The sequence below is a fragment of the Annulohypoxylon maeteangense genome, assembly GCF_022496945.1.
Source record: "Annulohypoxylon maeteangense strain CBS 123835 unplaced genomic scaffold GGS22scaffold_4, whole genome shotgun sequence".
Classification (NCBI taxonomy): domain Eukaryota; kingdom Fungi; phylum Ascomycota; class Sordariomycetes; order Xylariales; family Hypoxylaceae; genus Annulohypoxylon; species Annulohypoxylon maeteangense.
Genome location: NW_025953251.1, coordinates 1,370,150 through 1,392,172, shown reverse-complemented (window position 1 = coordinate 1,392,172; position 22,023 = coordinate 1,370,150). Strand labels below are relative to the sequence as shown.

Below are 22,023 nucleotides of genomic sequence, written 5' to 3'. Positions count from 1 at the left end.
AATATACAACCGTTCCCTTTGTACTGCGATGTGCTCGAGCCGCCATTGTTTGTTGTTAATGTAATATCCCATCCCAGTTGCGCCGCCTGTTCCATGAGAGTGGTATCCATTTGTTGAAATGCCCAAAAGACGTTTTGATAGTACCTAGGTAGGTACCTAGGTGTGGAGGGAAAATAAAAAAAATGATGTTGCCGAGAGAAAAAATGTTTCGTAGGGCAATCTTTTTAAAACGTTATTCGTGAAAAAATAAATCAGTCGTCCGATTCGGAATTCGACCGAGACCTTTGACAGCTCTCTATAATATAAAAATGCCGTTATCCATAGTAATACAATCAAACCCCCAACCCCATCCCTTTTCCGGGATAGCATGATTTCCATCATATGCTACCGCGATTAACGTTGTTGATCCTACGTCGCTTCATAGACTCTAATTCTACATCGCAGTCGCTCAGGGGTTTGCAGTCGGGTTCGTAGTCCGCTCGTTCAGTCGAAGGTAGCAGCTTGCCATCGCTATTACGCACTGTCATGGCATCTGACTCGGCACGGGCGTTGTTAATCATGGTCGGGAGTTGCCGTCGCCTCGCATTGATAAACCAATTACTTATCTGATCTGTTGGGAAGTAGGTTAGCAAAGCTACGTCTTAGACGACTTAGCGTATCAGTAGAACCGTGTCTCTCTCTCGGGCCGCCTAGCTGACCTAAACTTGAGACTCGGGGTTTAAAATAGGTGGAACTTACTTAATTGTAAACCCGTCTGCCTCATTAAATCGTGCTTTTCCTCCTCTGACGGGTACGGGTGTTGAAGATGGGCGACAAACCAAGCGCGCAATTTGTCTGTAGTCTCCTTTGGTAAATTTCCGCGGCGCTTCCGTTGCTTTCCCTCGCCATTCATCACCATACTGAAATCGCGCATCCGCATTAAATTCTCGTGGTACTGCTGTGGGTCGTATGGGCGAGGTGAGAGTCCTGGAGAAAACGGCGTCCTATCATAATTATGGACCGAGCCCATAGAAAGGGACTGTACTCGACTGGGATGATGGGGGTCGTAGCCAAAACCTTCGGGTCGGTATGTGGGAGATCCTCCCTCGGTGTGGTGACTACCATTACTAGATAGGCTTGGTCTCCTCATGAACTCTCTCATCCATTCCTCATTTCTCACTTGCCGGCGTGGTTCAGACCCAACAAGGTTTAACATCGGGAAGCTCGGTAGGTTCGAGCGACCCTCGTGCCGTTCGAATGCTTCCCGGCTTATGGGAGATTGCACAGGCCTTCCGCGAGGAGGGCTAGGATGGTGCGGATCCTCCCATGCCTCGATGTTTGCTCTTCGTATTGTCACCGGGAGTTGTCGACGACTGTCATCGTGTGAGATAGTCGATATCCTTGGCAACGAATTTGTCTCTTGATCTTCCCTATACTCAAACTGATCCATACCCACACCAAGGGGCCTTTTCTTTTGGTGCTGCGGTGACTGTGAGTGAACATATTCTGGTGGCGTTGTTGTCGTATTAAATGATCTTCCAGTAGGAGTCGTCGCGGAGGGTGGTGTTCTAGCTGGAATATCCTGTTGTATGTGGAGTTGAAGTTCTGGGAAAGCCTGGTACTAGGTCAGTGTGATTCTCTAGTCAAGAGCGGAAATTATTCTACCTGTCGAATAGACGGGAGTGCGATTCTCTCGCGTGGTCTGGACGACAACTCAGAAGATTCTTGCCAAGAGAATTCGTGAGGAAATCCATGATGGTATGGAGAAGAAGGCATCGTAAGAGCAGACATCTTATAAATTTAACCGGCTTATGTACCGGATCTCGTATGGCGTCTATTTAGTTCGAAGAGTGTCAGTTTAATAATAAAAAGCTACACCTATTGCACTTCTCGCCATAAAGTAACACGTCTTACCGGTATTAATGAGCAATGGGGTACCTAGTAGGTATATAAATATGGAAATGGCCCGTGAAGCACCAGGTATATTTTAAACGCCTAAGGCAGAGAGTCCTCGATTCGTTCCAGAGCGTGCCCTGTCTTATCAAACTTCAACCATTTGCACTTTGATCCCAACACTCCAATAGGTTTTTTTTTGGTAGAACGGGAGACAAATTTAATGTCTGTGGTTAATGGTTGATAATTATATGTAGATATTTCGGGTTCTCTTCCTGACTCCTCTGGATTATGCGGCGGTCGAGTCCAAATAGTTCCTCCAAGCTTATTACAAGGCCGTGGTAGCAAGAGGCTCTTCTTTACGGATAAGAGAGAAGTTAAGACTACCCGAAGAGGCTCAAATCGACGCCCGGCAGAGTAAGAGATAGGCCCAGGATAGCCACGAGGTCATCAGCTTATCCAAGAAAGACAGTAATAGAAAATATCTCGGAGAGGAGGCTCTGGTATGACCAAGAAAAACGTTGGGGGGAGAAAGTCTAAAGAAAATGGGCCAAAAGGCTGAAGTAAAATATAAGAGCCGGTAGCATAACAGTGAGGAAGCGGAAGACTTGTCTACATATGTATGTCAAAGATGGATCTTTGAATGTGTGGAGGTGCGGTTTCGATAGAGTGACTAAACCGTAAAAAGCCTTGGATGCGAGGCATGAGCAAGGATGACATAGATGCTAAGAGACAGCGTTCAGGGTAGGATGAGAAAAGGACCTGTATTGTACTATGGATAGTACGATAGATACAATACAGCGCGGACTAGACTTGTACCCACTACCGACTTACCCACCTCCCCATAGGCACAGACGATTCAAACTTGCTGGATGCTTGTGGCGTTGCCTCTGCGGGCGAGGGAGACGGACTGGAAAAAGACTGGAAAGGACTGACAAGCTTCTTGCTTGGATACTTGGATGCTTGGATGCTTGGGTGGTTTGGGTGGTCACACCTACTATGTGCTAAGGTTACTGGGTTACCGAGAGCGCACATGGTTTAAAGGGTCTAGCTGGGTACTATGACTAGCCTAAGTTATGTACTCTGACTAGGTAGGTGCTGGAACTGGTGCTGGAACTGGAACTGGAACTCGAAGACAGGAAAGACAGGCAAGACAGGGCTTGGCTCGATAGCGATGGAACTGTACTGCTGGAGCATTAGAGGATGTAGGGGAGGCAAGTGACACGACCACAGTAGGAAGGGCAAGCGTCGGTGGTAGCATCGATGTATATGCAGGCAGGGGTCAGGACCCCGGACCGTGACGCTTTGGTGCCAGATGAAATTGCCCGATGGAAAGAAGATGGTACCGGGGTAGACCTTACACACGTACCATCGCATACGTGCGTGCATTTAGAAGACCAGATCGAATTCTTCCCTCCTCGAACTTGGTATAGTCGGTATCTGTGGTGTTTTTTGGTAGGTATCTTTAGTATCTTAGCCTCTTGGTCTTGGTTTCTTTAGTGTCGTATGTCGAAGTCAACCCCCTTCTTAAAAGGGGAGACGGGAAGATGGGGGTTGTACGATAGATAAACCACGACGATGCCCAGGTGAATATGAAGGCACCGGAAAATATACCGACGCCTACCACGTATGTAGGAAAGTATGTGTGTATTCATCCACGAGGATGCTGCAGATTGGCTTAGCGATCATCATATCATGCCAGGTAGCTGATCGTGCGATAATGTGGCGCCGATGGTATTCCCAGTGTTGACATGTTTACTTGTTTACATACGAAACACATACATGTGTATACGTATAGATATTACATTTAGATATCTTATGTGAGAAACGTGCTAGGTATCGACGTCTCCCGACTTAAGAAGAAGGTTTCGTGTATCTGCACTTTAGCACAGGGCATCCTTTTCATATGACGCAGATGCGCCCGAGGAATTGGCACCGTCGAAAAGTCTGTGAGTTTATTCCCACAAAGCCGTTAAAGGCACAGTAAGCGTCAGAGCTTAACTATTTCCATAGATACCTAGACAGGTCGGTACCTACCTAAGGAAATTCAATGGTAAATGTCGTCATTAGCAGGAATCCTAAAGGACATGTTTACCTTATGATCGATTCATACACATGTAGTGACATAGTTGAATCCTCGTCACCAGACGAATCAAAGCGAGAATAAGCATTAGACGTCGATAAGTGCTCTTCATTGGTTGGTCCGATAATAAGATCGAATGTCAATACGCCTCTCGTGACCGCTGACGGGTCGCCGTATTGTGGTCGATTAGTCGCTTATACATAGATGTCAGGGGTACTGAATCGTGCTATCTACTAAGTAACTAGTAGGTATAGTAGATTTACTATGTAGTGATTGATTCGGGTTTGGCGATGTTCATCTGACGAGCTGACAACCTGCAACCTGACAAGTTGACAACCTGGAAGAGATCTAGGCAAAATCCAAAAGCCGACGAGATTTTGCCAAGGGCCTAAAAGTAAACCCCCGTAACCCCCAGTAACTCCCAGTAGGCCCTAGTAAACACCCCCCAAAACCCCTGGACGGAATAATTTGGCTCAACTTTAATGCCTAGAAATATGCACCTAGGTACCTGAAAAGGGGGCACCTGCCTCGCCACATTAAGCTACGAGTGCCTAGATCCGAATATCGAAGTAGCGAACTTAAATCACTTTCACTTACACTGATATCCATTGTATTGTACCTAGGTACCTACAGAATAAAGAATAGAGTTCAAGGTGGGTTAATAGGTACCTAGTACTAGGTATTAACGTCCTATTCGTCTCCCTTGTCACTGTAGTTCATCTTTTATCCCACACATAAATCAACGAATAACGGCCGACTCAGGCTATATTCTCAAGCCGCGTAGCATATATTAACCCCAGAGGCGATAGTCTTTAAAAGGTCCTACGACGATCCAATCCATAAGTAAACAGGCTATGGACATAGCGGATCGGAAATTTCCAATCTAGTAGAAAAGAAACCGAGGCGAGTCATGGCGTGGCCGGAACGCTCAACGACCTGCCGTTACTTGCGTCGCCTGCGCTGTCTGCATTGTCTGCATCAACTGCATTGTTTACCTTCGGAACAAACACCGAGCACCGATTGATGGAATGGATGCGATGGGGTGCGATGAGTGCAATGGTATGCACTGTTGCAGCCCCCAAAAAAGAACCACCCGACCATCGCTGTAACTTCGTTCCTTAATAGTTGTACCTATCCAGGGCCACAGTTGGCTCGCAGAACCCTAACATGGAACTTTCCTTGCGTTGACAGGCATGATTTGCATTAGGCTAAGAACCTTAGATGCGTCCCGCTGACTTGGTAACCGGTTTGATTATTGGATGTGGGCACTTCTCGAGTCATGAATATTGACGGGACTAGGGGGCACACGATGGTAAATGACGGAAAGATGGAAATTGTGGCGGAAATGGGAAACGATGGGAAACGGGAGTGGGAACGGAAAAGCCAGAATAGCGTCTACTACCTTCCCTACCCGTAACCTAGCAGCCTAGCAGAAACTACCTAGCAGACTACCGTTAGGAGCGGCGACGACGACCATTCGGGAATGCATAGCGTCTGCTATATATCGCCGTATGCGGGACCTCCCCCCTCCCCTTCTCTGGGCTGTCTGGGTCCTGGGTCCCCCCCCCCCATCTTTAGTGGCATCCGCCCCGATGGGTACGTGGTGATCCTCTCCATATCGGCCATTCTCGCAGGCTGTCAAATCTCGTTGGATTTAGTACGCTTTTGGCCAAACCCCCGGACCCCGTTTGAGTGGGCGTGGGCGATCTGCAGCAGCCAAAGCTGCAAGACAGATCGGTGCCGAGCCGTGATCTCCCCCCAATCGCCAAAATGTGTCAAAAAGGAACGAAAAAGAACAATGCTATAGTACACCCTATACGTAGTATTATATACCTTCTTGGCAGGTTAAGTATCTACCTATTACATACTGACAGCCTAGGTAAGTAGTATCCAACCTGCCATGTATATAGTAGCGAGGCGTTCTAACTTCTAAATGATTTTCTAAGGATCGCGCTAACTTATGCGGCTTGTTCGACCAATGCCATCATGTTCTTTAAAGAATTCCGAGTCAGCAAAAACAAAACCGCTTGGTGCATCTGCAAACGATCTGAGAACGATCTGAGACCGTCACGATAGGCTGTTTTAGTCCCTATCAACACATCTGTCTACCTCGGTACAGCACATCCATGGATGTATTCCAAACAGCCAAGGTAATTATTATTATTTTATTATTTTATTTGTTTGATTATCTTACCTACTTGCCCCTACTATTTTATTAATGGAGTCCCATGGAGACATACTCTGTACCCTCGTCTGCACTACGGGCTGACTAGCGACGTTGGAATATGTATGAATATGTAATCATCGTAATGCAGATTCGATTCATTATCTGAATAGAGCAAAACGTTGCCACTATTGGTACTGCATCAATTTATACCTGTAGGGATTGGTGCTTCCAACCCCACTCGTTTCTCATAAATAACTGGTCGAGTTACGCGGATTTCCAACGCTTACGTGATTAAGCACTAGGCCATACATAACTTAATACTATTATAATACTATGATATCTCATCAGATACTCGCTAGGCTGGCTAGGGTCGTGGGTCCGCCTCTACCAGCTCTACCAAGTGTAGGGTGTGCTGGGGATGAACTTCTACGATGTTTAGGCTCTTGGGACTTCGTTCCGGTTGGTCCCAAGAGGGCAAGCTAGGTACGATCTGAAGTTTGCGGTTTGCCAAGGGGTTGCAGATCTCTTACCCCATCCAAGCAAGGGCCGTCTTTCGTAATCCCGAGAAGCTGGGGGGGTGGTCTACAGAACCCATCCCGTGCGCCGCCCAAGCGCCTTGTGCTCCTAACGTGGTGTGCGACTCATCCAATTGCATCTTGGGTGCACGAAATGAGAGACAACGACAGCGGAAATCCTGCAGGTCAATGAATCCGGATCCATGGCACAAAACCCGGTTCCCGGGTTCCGTCAAAGTTGGTCTCTCTCACTTGTCATATCCCCTTCCCAACCCTACCAACGTCTTTTTTTTATGTTCTTACCTCTTTCTTTCGACCTCGTGCATGGCTATTATCCCGTTGGGACGCATCAAGCCACCAAGAGGGGGGGATAACGGGATAGGGATGGGGCATTAGGGAGTTCCCTAGCCCGGTGCTCGCTCATATGCCTGCCTCGGGGCTAGCTTTTGGATATCGAGTTTCACCGGGTACGCAGTCATACTAATGGGCTTGCCTTGCCCTAGGTCTCCACGAAAACCTATTCGTTGGCTCAAACGGTCGTCGATTTTCTGTTGAATTATCGAAATTGCAACTTAGGCGCCATCTGTTTCAAATTGAGCCGACAAGGGTACTCCCTATCCTAGACAGTCATGGTGAAAGAACGAGCTCATTTCTCACGATAATTAAGTGAGTGTGTGTGTGTAAGTATGTATCGTAAGTTCACAAGCCATCCATGGATGCATTCTACCTATCCCATAGTGTCGGGTAAGTATGTACCTAGGTATGTATGTGGATGGAAAAAGAATCAGAGCTGCCAGACTGCCAGATTGACTCTGTACGGGCAGGATGTTGATACTATTTCCGATCTTTTTATGTCCTCCGTAGGTTAAGGGTACATACATTATGAAGATCCCAGGTTTTAATACCACCCAGTCTGCCGGAGCCGTCGTGGTTGCGCTGAGCTGTCGGAAGTCCGACTGTGGCTGATAGGTCCAAGAATAATATCCAGCGAATAAGCCACTTCGAATCCTTCGTCCCCCACGACTCCCCACGAACTCCCCGCGTCTTCAACACTTGCTGTCTAGTTCTCGAACACATCTTCCGTCCTTGGTCGCTTTTGATATATGATACCGTACTGTGTTCGGTGTACATCCATGTACCACATGCCGTGCGTCGATACAGGCTGAACACGAGATCCGAATGTATCCAGGCTAGTGTTATTGCCAGCGAATTCGTTGCTGTGCATTCGAAAGATGCGCATGTTCTCGATGGTCCCAAAGATCCCCAAAGATCCTAAAGCCATTCCCCATTAGTTATCGGCCTGCCACAACGGTCTGCTGCATCCAGGGCACTTTCACGACCACTTGTCATACCCAATGCCCTGGTTCGAATGCCCCTATCCTTCCGTCCAAGAACCAATGGCACAGGTGACAGCGATCAGGTGCGTCTACTATGTAGTGATGCGGCGACTCAGTTGAACCCATATATGTCTTATGTATGGGTATGTATGCAATGTATGCAACCACCTCGTGTCCCTCATGTCTCTCATGTCCCCCATGTCACTCATATCCCTCGTGTAGGTGTCACTTACGCGTGCGCCTTCTTCATAATATGAGTGCGCGGCTTTCATTTTTGCCTATTTTCTATTTGCCACATTTGAAGATGAGAGACATACATACATAATTCTTCATCAGATACGGAATACCTAGTACATACCTACCTAGGTACCTACATAGTAGTTGATCGGTGGCTTGATCTAAAATGTTCCCCCACCGAGGACTATCCCGATCCGCTCTGTCGTTACTATTGAAGGATCCACCAAAGCCCACAAAGCCTGGTGGAATTTCCATGGGGCTTTATCTGTATCATTTCGCAATAGATACATAGGTCCAAGAACAGGCAAAGATGCGGTGCTCAGAGGCCGGGATGAATCCGCATCCGTGGGTCCGCCCCCTTGACATTTAGTGAACCCCTGGCAATGGCTTCCCTTGCTTCTGGAACAACGTGCCTACAACCCGACTTTCTCTACCGAGTTCCGCCCGTACACAAACTACTAATTATGTATGTACGCGTAAGTGGTACCGTGTAGTTAGACGTCCTGGTACCGTTGCTTATGCACCACCAGAATCTATTCCAACGAGGCAAGCGGAAGAGTTCCTGACGATCTCCATCGTATTAGAAAAAAAATCGCACCACTTCAATATATAACAATATAGCAACATAGCAATATACGCATACATATCAACTACATACTTACCTACCGTAGTGGTTACTAGTAAATCAGCCTCACTTGTCTATATGAAGTTCACTGCAAGAGCTAGTCCAAGAGTAAGCTAACACATCCAGCAAGCTCCAACTTGCGGCTCTCCATTAATACACCTGGACCGAAAATGGAAAGCATGTGAAGCCATTGTACCCCCACGAAAACCGTGACATTCCAATACCTGCCGTCCAGTTCCTCCTCGGCTCTTCTTGTAAGTACCCAGCGTCCGCCATACCATACCATACCATAACCATGTACATAGCAACAAAACAATACGCTAAAGGTACCTAGGTAGGTAAAAAAATATAAAATAAAAAACCGGTGTGGGAACACAAGGTAATGATGGGCCGTTGGCGCAACATCGCCAATCTCGCAGGCGGTCACAGGCGTTCGTGGCGCGGGTCAGCTGCAGAAAGGACAAAGACAAAGAGACAGAGAGAGGGAAAAAAAGCTTTTTTCTTCGACCGATCAGACCGCGTGCCATCTTGCAAATTAACTTGTTCGGGATGGCTGCTGGAGGGGGTCGCGTATATACATATCCATACGTACATATGTACGTATCTTAATAGATGTCTGTAGGTAGTTGATATATACTTAGCTGCTTAGGTAGAACGGCGACAGCAGCCAGCCTTGGCCGAGATCTCCTCGTCAGACAGCGTCCCCACCGCTCTTCCACGCAGCACGAACGGCTTTCTGCATGGTTCGGTGGGCTTGCTTGTGGTCCGCGACGAAAGCACTTGCCCGCCAACGTGGTAGGGTAAGAGCTGAGAGCTGGACAGGATGGGGTTTGGTATGTATCGACCTCTACTACCTACCTAGGCTGCTAGGTCCTACTCTACATACATAGTAGATAGTAACACAAGCACGTCAGCCCGTTGAGCGCTCAACCCGCACCAACACGACGAATTGGTCGTTCGTTACATTAGTGCGGATGGATTCCGATCAAGCGAGTTGGGACGAACATTCTCTATCAGCATGGTTTGGGACGCCTACCTGAAACTCATATATGCCGTAAGGGCCGAACAAAACCGATATTCTCTCATAGGTATTCACACCTTTATATCGCTGTTTCAAGAGAGCGGTTTTCGAAATACAGACACTTATAATTGGCCAACCTACGGATCTCACTTTTCTGCCGTCTTTGTCAACCGTATGGCTTTTTTTTCGCCAAGAGACATTTCCCGCCGTCGGTCCAGGTTGTTGGACGGTCCTGCAGGTTGGTTAGCATGTTTCAAGCGTGTCGAAGATTTTTCTTATTTTCTTTCTTTCTTCATCACCACTGTTGAGGTCTTCGCACGGCATAAGTCTCATCTTATTAAAACGATGAGACATGTCATTTTACGTACAGAGCTGCCAGCCTGAGATCTGAGGCTGCTTATCGGAAATATGCATACTGCATGTCTTGTGTGTGTACTGTATGTGTGTGTATGTGTGTGTGTCTGTATGTTTATCACCTGTCCTAGAACCGTTGCCCCTTTTGGCCTGGTACATACTCGATGCAACGCCTACCTACCTCAACGTCGACCCAGCTTTCGGGTTAAGGTGCTAGAGACTAGCCCGATTACCGTCAACATACCGATCATGCACGCCACAGTGCTGTGGCCATCCTTTAGAGGTGCGTTGTGAAAGCCTGCTTTCCAATGAGACCTCTCTCTCCTCATAGCGCCTTAGCGTACCTAGGTAGCTAGCTGCCAGTCTGACAATATCTAGATGTCTTAGTCTAGCCAGTCTTTTCGAGAGGGTTACATTAGGAATGAAGAGGCATATGCCACTGACATGACGGGGACAACATGGGCAGTTGATTGGCACGCCTGTCAAGCCTGAGCATTTATGCCTTCCGCGCCACTTATACCTCATACAGGCATCTTTACGAGACTGGCTGAAGGCCTATCAAATATTTAGGACCTGGTTATCCCTGCTTCTGATCGAGACAATCCCGTGAGCATCATCGACTGTGGCGCGCCAAAGAAGGCAGACAGAGCGGCGAGGCATCTTAGATTCATTGGGATCTGATCCTTAGGGACTTCTTTGTTCCAATTGCCGGACCATTAAGCATTTTGGGGTCCACGACAATATCCAAAAGGTGGACCTACTTCTCCCCTTCCCAAAAGTACGATCGATTTGGCTCGTGGCAAATGACGATGCTGGGGGATGGTGTACCTTGGAAAAGGGAATGGAAGGGGAATAGATACCATGTGGATAGCACGTGTATAAGCCCGGTCAATATCTCATGGAGTCATGGATCTTACAGAAGGCCAAACAGACTCGGTGAGATCCACGGTACATACAGTATCATTGGAAGACGTATGCGCCGCAAGCCCCCCAGGCTGCCAGGACGCTTCGGTGAATTTCAGACCGGTGAGAGGGCGGCGAAGTCGGTTCGAGGGACGGCGTATTCCCGCGCATCGAACCCCTGAATCGGTGGGCAGGACGTCACAGTCGTCAGTATTTCCAACTTTCTTCACAGGCCAAATTCCGCGCTTGGTCTTTTGTGCATCGGTACGACCTCCCGTCTAGTGACCCGGCATAATATATCTAGCTCGGAACTAGTCGAAACTCGGCTGCAAGGTAATTCCAAAATGGGCAGTTGATGTCGGTTTTCAAGGCCATGTTGACATCGTCGACTTCCCAAAAAGGACCGATATTTGTGCGGGCAGCTTTGCTCGACTGGGCAGTAGTTCAGATCGCTACCATGAAGGAGAACCGAGAGCCTGGCAAGGCTCCATAGGCCTAGACTTATAGTAGATGGCACCCTGTCGGTATCAGATCTTGCTCGAAGGGCGGCTGCCGGGATGCTGTCAAGGATCTGACAGGCGCAAGGGTGGCAGGAGGGGGTCAAGGCTCCCATTTCAGGCTCTTAGGCCGTGGAGAAGGTAGGAAAAGCAACGTAAGCACATGCTCGGTACCTAGGTATCGTACGAAACAACAATGGCCGATTCGAAATCGCACTTTCTGGGCGATCCCTGGAGTATACTACCTACATAAGTCTATGTACTGTCGGAATATATATAACGATCAACAGAAATCGGCAGAACTATTCTTCGCCATAGTTGAATCGGACGTACTGTACGGAGTACGCCCGATAAAATCCACATCGAGAAGCATAGCCGACATTCGAAACACGTTAGATCGCTTAAGTTGGCCATTGAAGCTACGGTCTCTATGATAATGTACGATGCTGCGATAGTATGCACAGTTTCCTACATGCGGGCGTCACATATGCATGTGTATATACTAGGTAAACATGTCATAAGCTATACAGATGACATATGACAGAAAGACAAACCTGTACTTCGTAAGGACAATTCCAAACTTCTCCCTAACTACTAATCTATAGGCCCGAGCGCCTGTCAACTAAATCCCTGGGGACGGGAAATGGGAATGATGGGATGGCATTCGCAGGGCCACCCCTGGCTGTCACATATCTGAAGGCCGAATCGCATCTTAGGATCATCTTCCCTGTCAGCAGTCATCAACAGCCCCCTGTCCTGTCAACTGTCAAGCTTGCCTCCTTGTCCTCGCTTATAATTAACAAGATTACTAACCGTCGACCCCCGGTCCCGCGTATAGATCCCTGCCGCTTTTCAGCAATTTCTGCCCCCAAGAACCAAACATGGACCCCTGGATTGCGACCGAGATCGTTGCTACTATACATAACGTTCCGTAGTATACAGTACCATGTACCATAGTAGCATTTGTCCCGTCGAGTTGGTGAGTTAGCAAGTTAGCAGTGTTGGTGTATATAATAGTGTATGTAGACCCCCTAACCTAGGGTCTTTCGTCCGTGTGTGCAAGGTGCGCCCCGTCGAATCCGAGGTCCCACTGACTATATTTACTTACGGACGTTAGTAAAACTCACTAGTTCTTTTGTTACTTTCCCATATCCTCACTATCTCCATTCTATAAGACTTAGCTAAGCACGCTATAGCGAAGATGGTCAAGTCCTTACATCACTTCATACACTCTACCACCTAGTATGCATATCTAGAGCTATCTTATATTGCCTATTACCTATTTACCTATTTACCTACCTCACAACATACTGAATTCTAATACCACCTAATACATGCCTAGACAGCTAGAGTAGCAGCAGCTGTTTTGTGCATGTACGATGAATTAATCTCCATTTCTGACACGTGTGGATCATAGCAAGAAAAAGAGGAAAAAACGGGCATGTCAATCTGAAATGACGGGGTGCCTGAGCCAAACCGAGAATGAGCGATTTCTGGTTCGGGCCCCTTGTTTTCCAGTGTTGGAATGGCCCACCAAATCAATCATTCGCGGGCCGTTCTCCCCAATCCCCCTATTCGGTAGGTTATTAGCTTCTCTGCCAACGTCCAACTCTTGTTTATTACCTGCTAGGTAGCTATCCATCTCGTTTGCAAACATACGACATACATACGCGAGATCGTTCTATTAGTATGCACTTACTAACACGAACCAACATCACCGGTGTGTTTCCCAAGATGAGGCTCATAAGATATAGTGATATACATGACACCTATGCAGGTAAGATATGCTATACCTACTAGGTCTAGGGGTCTTACGACCCCCCCGTAATATCCCATAGCTTAGCTGCTTAGTACCTACCTACCCACCTACCTAGATCCCCTAAAATGATAAAGAAGCCCTAAAGAATAGGGGAAGAAAAGTGACAAATTTGCACCCATCCCTTACTACAGTCTACGATGTAATCAACAGCAGTACCTACCGTTATAGGTAGGTCAGCATTATTAAGTGACAGGTGACATATCAAGCGCATACGCCGCGCGTCGTCTTTCCTGTAACGGGCGCGGTTCCTTACCCCGTTTGGAGAAACTGGCCGTAGGGCTGCCGCCAGCGCCAGCACAGCTAGCTCTCACCGGCCGCTAGTTCGAGACGGAAGAGCCTCTCAACTGCCGCTCGGTGTGATCTCTGCCACGAGCGCATCTTCACACCCATACTTCCCTCCCCCCCCTTTTAGTCTCCCCCCCTACAGATGGGAAAAAAATATGACACTTTCAATCTCGGTTTGCCTCAGCTGTCATGCAAGCCACCCGCGGAGCCCTATCGACCAAGAGGTCCGGGTGCAGGTAGCGAGGGCGCGGGAAGCCAGGGAGCTAGGAAGCTTTTTTTTTTCATCATCTCTTTTTTCATTGGGTCTCGAATAACGCGGATGCGAATCCGGAGGAGCGACAACATCTGATCTGATCTTTGTGCGCGCATTGCCGCCCGCATACATACATAGGCATGCTCGCAAGCTGAGCCTAGGAAGGGCCTGGCCGAAACCGCTTTGTCGCTTCGGAAGCCCAGCGCCGTCGTATGCGGCATCTGCGTAGCGTCGCAGGTCGTTTCCGTTCGCTCGCCCGGAGCATCGAGGCGCCGAGTTTAGGGACCAGAGCGCTCGTACGTTCGTTCGTCGGTGTTAAGGTCGATTGGTACTGTGTCGGTAGGTAGGTTGTAAGATAAAAATAAAAATAAAAAAAAAGTTGGCGTTGCTTGCGAGTGCCGTGCCGTGCCGTATGTTCAGCAAGACTTCGCGCGGGCCAAGAGAAAAAAAAGCCAAACAAAAAAAAAGAGGAAAAGAATTTATGGAACTTCCCGGCGTCGCTCCTCGTTGCTACTACCCCAGGTTGGAATCCCCGGATGGAACTGCGAAGGTAGTAATGGACCTGGTCTAGGTGTGCATTCGACCTCACCTTAGCTAGCGACGGAGTTGCCGCTTTCTAGACTGCATATCTACGTACCCATGGGCGTGGGGGAGACGAGAAGCTCATGGTGACATCTCGGAGCCTTTTTTTCGATGGTAGTCCAAAACTTGGATTTCGCGCATACGAGGTGTGAACACATGTACGTACGGTCGTTCGCATCTTAGTCTATAGTATGCGCGCGGCTAGTCAATACAGTACCTAACCCAGCCATATACTGATTACCAAGCCGCTGTCATCATCGTGGGTCGGACCTAACGATGGGGGGATAAGAGACTTCCGGATTACAATCGGTATATGAGATTTCTCATAACTACCGCATCTTCTACTTCAGTATTGTCGGTCTATGTTACGCCTCAGGGGACAAACTAGACAAATGGGGAGGACGGAAGATAGACTGATGGACAGGTGGACATATCGAAGCACGCTTATACGTATAGAGAAGGAGAAGGCAGATGCCGAGCCATGTATGATAGGCTTATGAGATTCAAACCAACGAATCCCCCACTCGATAGGCAGAAATAAGCACCTGAACGCTACGGTGAGGCAAACTATCTACCCTTAATCGAGATGCTCCATCGGGCAATATATCCATCAGCCTCCCCTATCCGCTGGTTACTCAAGTTATCTGTCGCTACGACTCGGACCGGCACAGCAATGGCCCTACTAAATAGGTACTAAATTCGGCCGACCTATTTCAGCAATGGAGGATATTGGTTATCTAGGGTTCCTGGACTGGGAATATCGTCCTCGGTAATGTAAGGCTAAGGCTCATCTGCATGCCCAGGACTCAGCTTCTAGAACTTCGGTGAAATTGAATTGCCCCTATCTTAATTACCTGCAGAGAATTATCAATAATGACCGGTCTTATTTCTATGCTTCTGTCTTTTATGAATTGCGTGTTTTAGGACTCTCTAAACTTCAGTGCTAAGAGGCATACTCTATGAGAATAGGTGGTTAATTTAGGTATGCCGACTCACAACACCTGTTCAGCACTCCTAGATTTATTCGACGCATACAAGTTACATAGGTAGGTTTACAGAAATGTGGTAATGGTACTTTCAAGGGGTAACATCAAGTTGTTGCTATTTCAGCATACAACCCGTCGCTGATGTACCTCCCTAGACACTCATGAATCCATAGAGTAACTACTAGTTAGTTTTTAAGTTGAAACCCCTAACATCAATTACGTCTGGGACTTTGTATCTTGATTCCCTGACGATTTCCATGAACCTGCTACCGACAAGGTCGTCTTAGCGCCTTCGATATCCCTGAAGTCTTGTTCAACCTAAGGAAACTCTCTTCGTCTAGGTATCGAATACCGAGTCTCTTAGAAGTAGCCGATCTCAAGAGCGATACATCACCGTCTGACGGCAATTCTACCTTGAAGCCTGTCATGTCATGTTTATATAGTCTGAGTAACACGCTTTTCAAGTTTACCTAGTAGCATATTGCGTAAATTGACTTAGAAACATCATGCATTCCAACGTACACATTCAACTAGATTGCCCCTTTCATCTCGTACCAGATACCTCTCTTCTCGTAAGTTCCAAGTATCCCAAGAGTTCATTACTAGATACCCATAGTCTTTACTAGCGCTCATGCTCACTTAGGTAGCAAACCCACGGAACATCCCCCTTTCCCATCCGCGAATCTTCGCATTGGGAAGGTAAAGGTGAGTCATCCCACACCCACGCCGGCGACCGCAGAATTAATCCATCATTCACAGCGTCGAGAAAGCCGGTCTAGCCTGTTTTTCGCATGATCGAAAGCCTGGCTCGAGAAGGTGGATGTCCGAACAGCCGGCACGACGTAGCACGACTCGTAGCACGACCTCGGGGCTTCTTTTACGGTCTACGAACCCTCGGGAAACCTGCGTAGAAGCCAGTATCCCGCGAAGAATCTAGCATGATCGCAGTCATGCCACCATGCTGAATAGGGGAAGGAGGACGATCGCCGCGCACACGGGCGTAGCCGTTCGGCCTATGGGCGAGCGATCGCTGCACCATCCGGCTAGCAGATTCCGAGGTATGAGGTATGACGAGAAGCAAAGCCAGTTCTGGGCTGTCGTAGGACATGCATGGGATGGATTTGCCAGTTTTGATAACCTTGTGACACCGCTCCGTGCTGAAGGGGGTGAGAGGCCAGCGCCGCTTTCTGCGTGGCAACTCCAACCCTACGGCCCAACCCTACCATTGCTTGATCGCTACCTAAGTGCTTAACCGACCTTCGATACGATCCAAGAGCCTTTGACGTATATCACTGGTGCAGATAGTGCATGTCATACTGCAACTGTAGAAGCAAAGATAGAAATATGAATGATACCTTTCTATTTCTGTTTCTCTAGTGATTGGGGTGCAGAAAGGAAGACTATCACTTTCCTTACTACGCATTTTGAAAGTATGTCTAAAGATCTCATTATATTCATAAGATTACCCTCTTTTAAAGGGAAAAGTTAGGTAGGTACCTAGTATATATGTTGGTACATAGCTAGGTAGACAAAGCCCTCACTTTGGTGTCGCCTGGATTAAGGGGGGGCATTATGGCCCTAGATCTTGTGTGGCCATTCCCTTTGACGACCAACCAACCACAGATACGATGAAGGTTTAATAAGAGGGCACTGTGGTTGCTTTTCTATGAAGGCCATTTAATTGGGTCGCATATATGTTCAATTATGCATCTTCTTATGTCCTTTTCCTTACTACTAATTAATCTCTCACTGATCAGCTACTTCACCTGTATTTATATTCTCATATATGGATGGTTGGCACTAGATTCACATAAAAGATGATTAATTATTATTATAGGTGTCGTGAATTGACAGTCTCATATTGGTTATGTACCTACCTATCTAGGTACGCTTAGAATGCCTTTAAGCGTAGAGGGATGATGCTCGTAATAGGGGTGAGCGCAAATGCTCTTGGATGTGACAAACCTATCTCGAAAAAGTTATTGTCAAATTTACCTAAGTAAGACTTGATATAAGAACACAATGATTCATATTGTTAAAATATAATGATAGACCGATTACTAGGTAGGCTCTACTTTTAGGTATTCTTATGTGTCACGTAGCCATCCATCAATCAAACCTACTTAGTATACACACCAAAATATCACAGCAACAAGCAGCCTCAGTCTCCCAAACTGGATTCCAAGTAGATATAAAATGATATATATATCTCCCCCAATCCAAACAACCCCCTACCTATGTAAACACACCAACATCCATACCTACGTACCTATATCCCGAGACAAACCCACCCACGACGCAAATACCCACACTCCCAAACCCCGTATATGAGCCAACCGCCCAGCCAGAATATATGTATATGCAATGCAATGTAATATAGCTAACAATTGCCGCAGTAAAAACTCGTCCGCCAAAGATATATCATCGTGCTAATCCCGTATATCAATCCCAAATATATAGCTATGCTTCTAAAAGCAGGTGAAAATGCCGCGGCGAAAGTAACGTCGGTGGACTCGGATTAAGAGTCCCCCTCGCTTGAAATGCGAAATGTAGAATAACTGTACTAGTCGTGAAGATTCTAGTAAATGGGATATAAATAGCCAAATATTCGTCCTTCCTAATCAAATGTTTTACCGTGGAGGATCCTGGCGTCCGGTTCGCATGAATTTCCCAAGGAGACTACGGCCTCCAGACCGCCCCTTTTTCTCGGGGGCGGCATCGTCAGATGCTAATTTATAAGGAGGGGCCGAACTTAGCCTCGACGGTGTCGAGTCGTGACTCAAGTGTTCGTCTTCGGACTCGAGGAGATCGTAATCCGACATGGAGAGCTTATCCACCGGGCGTCTGTAGTCCCCCGGAGCAGCACCGGATCTACCCGTTCCCGTACTCCTTCCGGCTTCTTGCATCTTAGCGATGCCGCGCTCTAGATGGTGAACCATGGGCCCTTTGATGGACCAATTACTATCGCGCCTCCGATTTACAGCCTCCTTGTGTAGGTCTGGATGCGTGTGCTCGAACTCAATCTCAATTTCCCTTTGGTGTTTCACTGTAGCGTCGACGCGCTCGGCTTTCACCGTTGAGACGAGGTCAGTTGAGTGTACCCTGTCTTCCCCTTCGAGAAGTTTTAGCCAGTCATCGTATCTTTGGTGATCCTCCTGCTATAGTTCAGTCAGTATGACACCATTGTCCTAACGACCCTCATGAAAACTCACCAACTTCTCCTCAGGCATATCCTCAATGCTAGCAAGGTACTCCTTCGCATTGTTCGTCGTGTTCACGCCTACAATGTACTTGTCGAACGAATGTGAGAATTCCCGGTAGTGACCCTTGAGCACAAAACATTGTCCAGCCCATCCCTTACTCTTGAATTTCTGGTATAGCGCATCGGCTACAGGAGCTTCCCAAGTGTACTCAGCTACCTTGTCGTAAAATACGACGCAATTGCTACCGTACCACTTATTAAAAGCGTTGCGGCTGGTCTCATCCGGCAATGCCCTCTCAATCATTTCCATGCTTGCTCGTGCCACAAAGGACTCGGGGGCTCTGAAATTGATGGCGCCATGGATGTGAGATTGTTCATACTCAGAGAGTGAGCGGAGGTCAATCACCACGATCTGACCACGGCCTGCCGGGAAGATTTCAAGCAACTTGTTAAGATGTCCGGGAAGGATCATCTGAGCACCATCTGTTGGGGGGTCATGACTGTGATCATCTATCTTTAAACTTTGTAGTCTATTCTCCACTTCTTGTTGTTCTCGACGATGTTGGAACCAGGCCTGTATTGTATCAGTGTGAATTCTAGAAAACTTTCTTTCTTGTTGCATGACTTACATTCAAATCTGCCGTCTCTATTTTGTGTGTTGATGCCAGGAATTCCCTGACGGCAGCCGTGGGTACTGGGTTGTTGTTGAAGTATTCCTCCAACCGTGCTTCAACACGTGGTGGAAGTTCGGGTCGACTTGATATGGAAGCCAATGATGTTCTCCTTGCACTCCTAGGTTGATTGATAGCTAGTTGTTGCGCTATATTACCATATGAGATGCTCTTATGAAGGAAACCGCCAGGCGCGGGGCGTTGTCTTGTCGATGGACCACGAGAAGAGGTTGACCATCCCCTGTTTGGCTTGGACTGGTCCACAGGCATCGTGCTCGATGAGTGTCGATAACCACGGCTAGGGCCATCAAACGAGGGGCGTTCAAAACTTCTGAATGCCGGTTCTATTGGCGTCTTGCCGTTTGAAAGAGTGGACATCATAGATAATCTAGCACCTCTCATAGACTCCAAGGGCCCAGCGGTATATGCTGTAGTTCCCGAATAAATTGACCTCAAATCCGCGTCCACGTCGGCGCCCGCTAAGACCTCTTCCTCGATTATCCTTGGCTCGTTTTGGTTCCGGATGGCCAAGTTGTTCGATCGAATAAACGCGATAAAGTTGCACGCGTGGTTTTCCGGAAGTAGATCCCAAACCATTACCGGCATAGATAAGAGCAGTAGCGTTGAATGGCTCTTGAATACTCCTTGGACCTTAACATACTTAGCAAGCGCTGGGATATTCGAAAGCCAGTGCTCCCAGTCATTGATGTTGAGGCGCTGGTCCTCTTCAAGTGCCAGCGATATCATCACATGTGGTACGTCCTCGTTTGGTTCGGATCCGATAATATCCTGCGGTCCGGCTGACCGACCGTTCATGGGATTGCCATCGAATCCCGCTTCCTGGGGGGGCGAGGGTGGTCTTGCATCCGATGACAGAATCCGAGCAATTTCGATACTTGGTGCCTTGTGGTTAGCGGTCATCATGAAATGTACTGGCGTGGCACGTGCTTCGAAATGTTTGCCGTTCAACATCTCGGGCCTCGGGTGCTTAAGGCGTGCGAGGACCTCTGCATGCAACATTGCTGCGGAAAAGGTCCTCCGTCTCCATTCTTGAAGTACTTCGATTAATGTGTTAGTAAATGAATACCTTCCCGGATCTGGAGCGATGGCATCCCAGCTGGATGCTGATATTGTTTCCGTTATGCTCTTGCCATTAGGAAAAGTAGCACTTGCGGCGCCGGCGCAGCAATCTAGGAGGATCAAGACATCCGAAAGAGATCTTTCTAACAATGTTTGAATCGCAGACCATCTAGAGGAACGTTAACGCCGTTGCATATATGCGACTTGGGTAGGTGGGGCATGACGTAGACTTACTGAAGCCATGGCGAATCTGAACTTCTGGTTCTGGGGATTCCATCAGTATATCAAGCGAGAATACAGATACGGCAGCTAAATAACCTACCCGCACCATGTGCTCTGTCTCGACTCGTCGATTCTTGCGTGGCCACCATAGTAAACTATAAATAGGGTATCGTTCGACTCATGTTCCTTAATCATGGCCCCAATTTTTAACATTAATTCTAGATGCGCATTGTCGGACGGAATCGGAAACGTTTCAGTCTGGAAGCTGTATTCTTCTCGAAAGCATGCTTCTAGGTCATCGAGCTCCTTGAGGACGAATAGATCGTCGCATGTCCAATGAAGAAGGAGGACATGTACTTTCTTGTATCTCTGCGAGCCTCCCCGGTTGGGGAAAGCCCGGGTGGCCGACTATGAGAGTAGGCTCGTTAGCTCTGTAATGGCGGGCGGGTGGTTGATATTATTAAGGAGAGGGCAGACACGCACATCCTCTAGAGTTTTCGCAAATTCGGGCAGATGCTTGACGTGGTAGCTCACACGGCTGATGTCGTGTGTGGCCGACGGCGTCCTCTCATCTTCAATGCTGGAACCATACTGAGAAGAAGATGTGATTAGATGAGAGCGAGCTTGAGGCCTGGCTATCTTCTTTTCTCGACGTACGGCAGAATCTCCACTGCTGAAACTATGCCCATCCGTGGGCTGCCATTCACTTATCGTCACAAACGGCTGGTCACCCATGATCACATACGCTTGTGCAGATCAACCAGCTGCGACGGGAGGTAGGAGGGACGGACGGACGGAATGGGAGGAAGCGCAAGGCAAGCAGATACTAGAAAGAATAAAAAAACGTCGTAGGCTTCGGTTTCGGCTTCGTCTTTACATGGTATTGCCGCACCGCATGGCGGGTGAGATTGTACGTAACGGAGCGGGCTGGAATATGGGACTTGGATAGAAAAGCAGACAGAACAAGACAGAATCAATCACTTGAGCAAGAGTTGTAAGGGTTGTAGACGGGACATTCGGCTAAAGCCGCAACGCTTGAGGGTGATATTCCACTCTCACTTGAGATTTAACGCACCAAGACTTTCTGCCGACAAGAGCTGGAGTGGGAAAGGGACGCCTTGCGACGTGCGACAAGCGACAAGCGTCGGCTGAACATGACATGAAGGATGGAGGATGTCCCAAAATGTCAAGATATGCCACGCTCGGTAGCAGAAAGCGGTTTAGCGGCCCTGGTCGCGGTGAACTGATTTGGTGTAGACGCAGAGTCCAAATTTCCTGCATTACTAAGTCTTATTGGTTGACGGCAGTGCTT

At 47.9% G+C, this 22,023-nt stretch overlaps 2 protein-coding genes across 2 annotated transcripts; both read right to left on the bottom strand.

The window, feature by feature from the left end:
* Positions 1-220: 220 nt before the first annotated feature.
* GGS22DRAFT_109784 (uncharacterized protein) lies at positions 221-2,248 on the bottom strand. Its single transcript, XM_047957909.1, has 4 exons — positions 1,894-2,248; positions 1,645-1,813; positions 739-1,594; positions 221-610 (listed from the first exon to the last, which is right to left on the bottom strand). The coding sequence occupies exons 2-4, from the start codon at positions 1,768-1,770 to the stop codon at positions 378-380; spliced, it is 1,215 nt and encodes a 404-aa protein (XP_047821301.1). The 5' UTR covers positions 1,771-1,813; positions 1,894-2,248; the 3' UTR covers positions 221-377.
* A 15,320-nt stretch (positions 2,249-17,568) lies between these two features.
* Positions 17,569-21,942, bottom strand: GGS22DRAFT_157220 (uncharacterized protein). Its single transcript, XM_047960476.1, has 6 exons — positions 21,195-21,942; positions 20,812-21,119; positions 20,724-20,753; positions 19,368-20,658; positions 18,749-19,312; positions 17,569-18,694 (listed from the first exon to the last, which is right to left on the bottom strand). Exons 1-6 carry the CDS (start codon positions 21,444-21,446, stop codon positions 18,167-18,169), a joined length of 2,973 nt encoding a protein of 990 aa, XP_047821300.1. The 5' UTR covers positions 21,447-21,942; the 3' UTR covers positions 17,569-18,166.
* Between the last annotated feature and the right edge of the window lie 81 nt (positions 21,943-22,023).